This window comes from Trachymyrmex cornetzi, unplaced genomic scaffold, assembly GCF_001594075.2.
Source record: "Trachymyrmex cornetzi isolate Tcor2-1 unplaced genomic scaffold, Tcor1.1 scaffold670, whole genome shotgun sequence".
NCBI classification, from domain to species: Eukaryota; Metazoa; Arthropoda; class Insecta; order Hymenoptera; family Formicidae; genus Trachymyrmex; species Trachymyrmex cornetzi.
Window position 1 is genome coordinate 123,884 of NW_017299993.1, and position 3,555 is coordinate 127,438.

Here is a 3,555-nt window from a genome sequence, read left to right on the forward strand (position 1 = left end):
TGGAGATTGTATTTTTATATGTGTACAATCAATGACACCAATTACTTTTGGAAATGCAGCAATATTAAAAAAATTTCTCTGAGTTCGTAAAATGTCTTCTTGTGTTTGTGGTAATTTTATGTAAATGTTTGCCAATGAAGCTATAGCCTCAGACAATCTCACCATTATTCTTGAAACTGTAGATTTATCCATTCCACCATAATCATCCATTGTTATCAAAAATCCATTAGTCGAATATAAACGTAGAGCAATGAGCAATTGTTGCATTGGTGTAACTGGATTATTTCTAGAAAAGAGCAAAATTATTTCTTCTTTTATAGTAATAATTTTAAAGAAATTTTTATAAATAATTATAATATATTGTAACATTTGTAATTAGCATATACTATATAATAGTAGCATATTGTAACCTTATGTTAAAAATGTTTTGTAAGTAATGTCAAAAACGGTTAAAAATTTTTGGATTAAATTAGGAAATTTTACCTGTAATGTGTACTCCAGGCGATCTTGAATTTGTTCTAATATATTAATAACAGACTGTTTTCGTAACCTAAATCTTCTAAAAAAATTTAAGTCGTCATATTTTTCAAAATAATTAGCACGTATATGTATGTTTCGCGGTATTCCATATACAACTAGATCAAATGCATCTAATTCATCATCTTCTAGTACATCGAAATCTAAATCCATTTTCTAATAACCTCAAATAATTCGTACGCGAACAGTAATAATACAACCAATATGACTTGTAGCAGTAATATCTGTCCCTTAAATTCTCTTAAGCGGTACTGAAATCACCGCTTAAGATAAGTGAAATTTAAAGCAATTTAAGTGTCATTTATATCTTGGTGCAACAAACTTAAAGTTTTAAACTTTGCTTTAAGCAAAAATAACGTTGGTGCAATCGGGCCTTAGTGACAAAGTCTTTCACGCTTTTGTTCTTAGCTCGGGTAACCTCAGCAGTGTAAGTTTTTCTGAGACGCATATAGGGCCGTATTCATAGTCAGAACTTATTTTCAAGATCGTCTCAAGTACGGTCTTAAGATGCCTTCTAGATTCATAGACATGAAACAAGTAAATGCTTGAGTAAAATCTTAAGACATGACTTGTCCAAGATGATCTTGTTTCGAAACGTCTTGAGCAGTCTTGGCATGATTCATAAACAGATCTTGTTCGAAATAAGAACAGACTTAAGACTATCTTATTAGTCATGAATTCATAGGCCCGTATTCATAGTCAGTTCTTATATTCAAGATCGTCTTAAGTATACTCTTAAGACACTGTCTAGATTCATAATCGCGACTTAAGGTAACCTTGAGCTCTCGCCTTAAGCATACCTTGATTAAGACCGTCTTCAAATAAGACAGTCTTGTATGACGTAATAACGTATCAATAAGACCGTCCTCGTCAAGTCCTGCCAAATGTGTTCTTAAGGTGATCTTATTTGAATTTATCGTTAGTGAAAAGGTTAGAATACAGTGTGATATCATAATTATCTTAGTGAAACAGATATTTAAACACGTAATTGAAATGAATATCGAAACCATTAATATAGAAGAAATTGAGAATATTGAAGATCTTAGAGCAATACGAATTCCAAAACGTTATATCCGTGATGCAAATAACTTATTCGAATTTTACGAGGAATCGGAATTCAAAAGACGCTTTAGATTCTGTAAGGAATCTATTTTATATGGAATACTACCGAAAATAGAGGAACATTTGATGAAAATAAACAATCGTGGTTTACCTATTCCTCCTGCTATACAATTATTAGTTTGTCTACGGTTTTATGCAAGTGCAAGTTTTCAGGTTAGAAGTATATGATATATTTATAATAAATGCATTTGTGTATATCTCTTTTTTCAAATTAAAATAATTTTTTTAAATTATATTATGCAGATGGTAGTTGGAGACACAGTATTATTGTCACAATCAACAGTATCTAGAATTATTTTTCGTGTGTCAGCTCTACTTGCTAGTTTAATTAAAGAAATTATTCAGATACCCACTACGCAGGAAAGAAGAAATGAGAATCATCAATTATTTCGCGTTCTTGGTTATGGTAAGGGAGCAATTGGTTTACCCGGAATTGACGGCGCAATTGATTGCACACATATACGATTAACACATACAAGATTCCATCGTCTTGATGAAGTTTATCGAAATAGAAAAGGATACTTTTCATTAAATGTACAAGTATGTGTACTACTTCAAAATTAGTAATAATTATTTCTAACAGTTATTTAAATAATGCTAATGATACAATATTATAATAAATAATTTCACTTTAACATTTATTATAATATAGACTATTGTTGGACCTCGTATGGAATTTTTGGATATTGTACCAGAATATCCTGGCAGTCAACTGATAGCAGGATATTTCAAAACTCAAGGATATATATGCAATATATGGAGGGAAAGTTAAATGGGAATTTAGTTGGTGTGTGTGATTCTGGTTATCCAGTTTTACCATTTCTTTTGACACCAATAGGAAATCCTCAGACAGATGAGGAATTGATGTATATATTTATGGATATACACATATATACATATATATGGTTTTATGAATATATTAACATATGCATGTATGTAAATATTATTTTTAGGTATAATACTATTCACGGACGGACAAGACAAATTGTAGAGAGAACATATGGCGAATGGAAACAATTCCTTGTCCATCCGATTCGCCATCCGATTTCCTTGTCTATCAAGAGGACTCAGCACAAAATTATTATGCTCTACATCTATTGTAATAGCATGTGCTGTGCTACACAATCTTGCATTAATATTCCGTGATGAACTTCCTGAGGGTAATGAAGATGATGTATATGATGAATGTGATGATGTCCCAGTAAATCCACCACACTGGCAGCCAGGAGAAGGGTTTGCAATGAGACAAGCTCTTATCGAGCGTTTATTTCGATAAATTTTTTATATTCCTAGACAGCACAAAACGTCCTCAGGATCATCCTGAATATATCTTAGGACATCCTGGGACATTAGAGGACATTCATATATTCAGAGTATAGTCCTGAAGATGTCCTTGTGCTGTTTGGGTTATTAATTACTAATTATACTATGTACTAAAATGCATTATTGATTACTAATTACTTATCAATTTTTGTATTTATATTTTTATGATCATGACTATATAAAAAATATATGGGTATTGAATTGTACCATTTATACGATAATAACAAGTTCTTTTTATTTAAGACATAAAATTAAAATACAAAATATTTAAAATAATCTGTTATTCTTTGTTTGAAAGGCATATACCACGAACACCAGGTAGTAGTGGCGACTATTACAATTCTTTTATTAAACACATGAATTCAAAATAAACGTTTCGGTCCCAGTCGGATCATCTTCAGTATTAACAGTACTATTATAATTAATTAGAATGATCCTATCATACGCAACATAATTATACAATTTAGTTAAGCCGTCAATCTTACTTAAAAATAATTTCTAGTCATATAATTTTAGCATTTGTCATTACATAAACAAAAATTATTTTTCTCTTTTTTCTCCTAAAACGGAAGT

At 30.7% G+C, this 3,555-nt stretch overlaps 1 protein-coding gene and 1 pseudogene across 1 annotated transcript in view; one reads left to right on the forward strand and one right to left on the reverse strand.

Moving 5' to 3' along the window:
* The window catches only part of LOC108767421 (putative nuclease HARBI1), a 1,670-nt gene extending 980 nt beyond the window's left edge, over positions 1-690 (reverse strand). Inside the window, exons 1-2 of the mRNA XM_018517324.1 lie at positions 491-690; positions 27-295 (exon numbers count right to left, since the gene is read on the reverse strand). Coding sequence (XP_018372826.1) covers positions 27-295; positions 491-690 — 469 coding nt within the window. The remainder of the gene's footprint in view (positions 1-26; positions 296-490) is intronic.
* Positions 691-1,530: 840 nt separating this feature from the next.
* On the forward strand, positions 1,531-2,954 carry LOC108767425 (putative nuclease HARBI1; annotated as a pseudogene).
* The last annotated feature ends 601 nt before the right edge of the window (positions 2,955-3,555 follow it).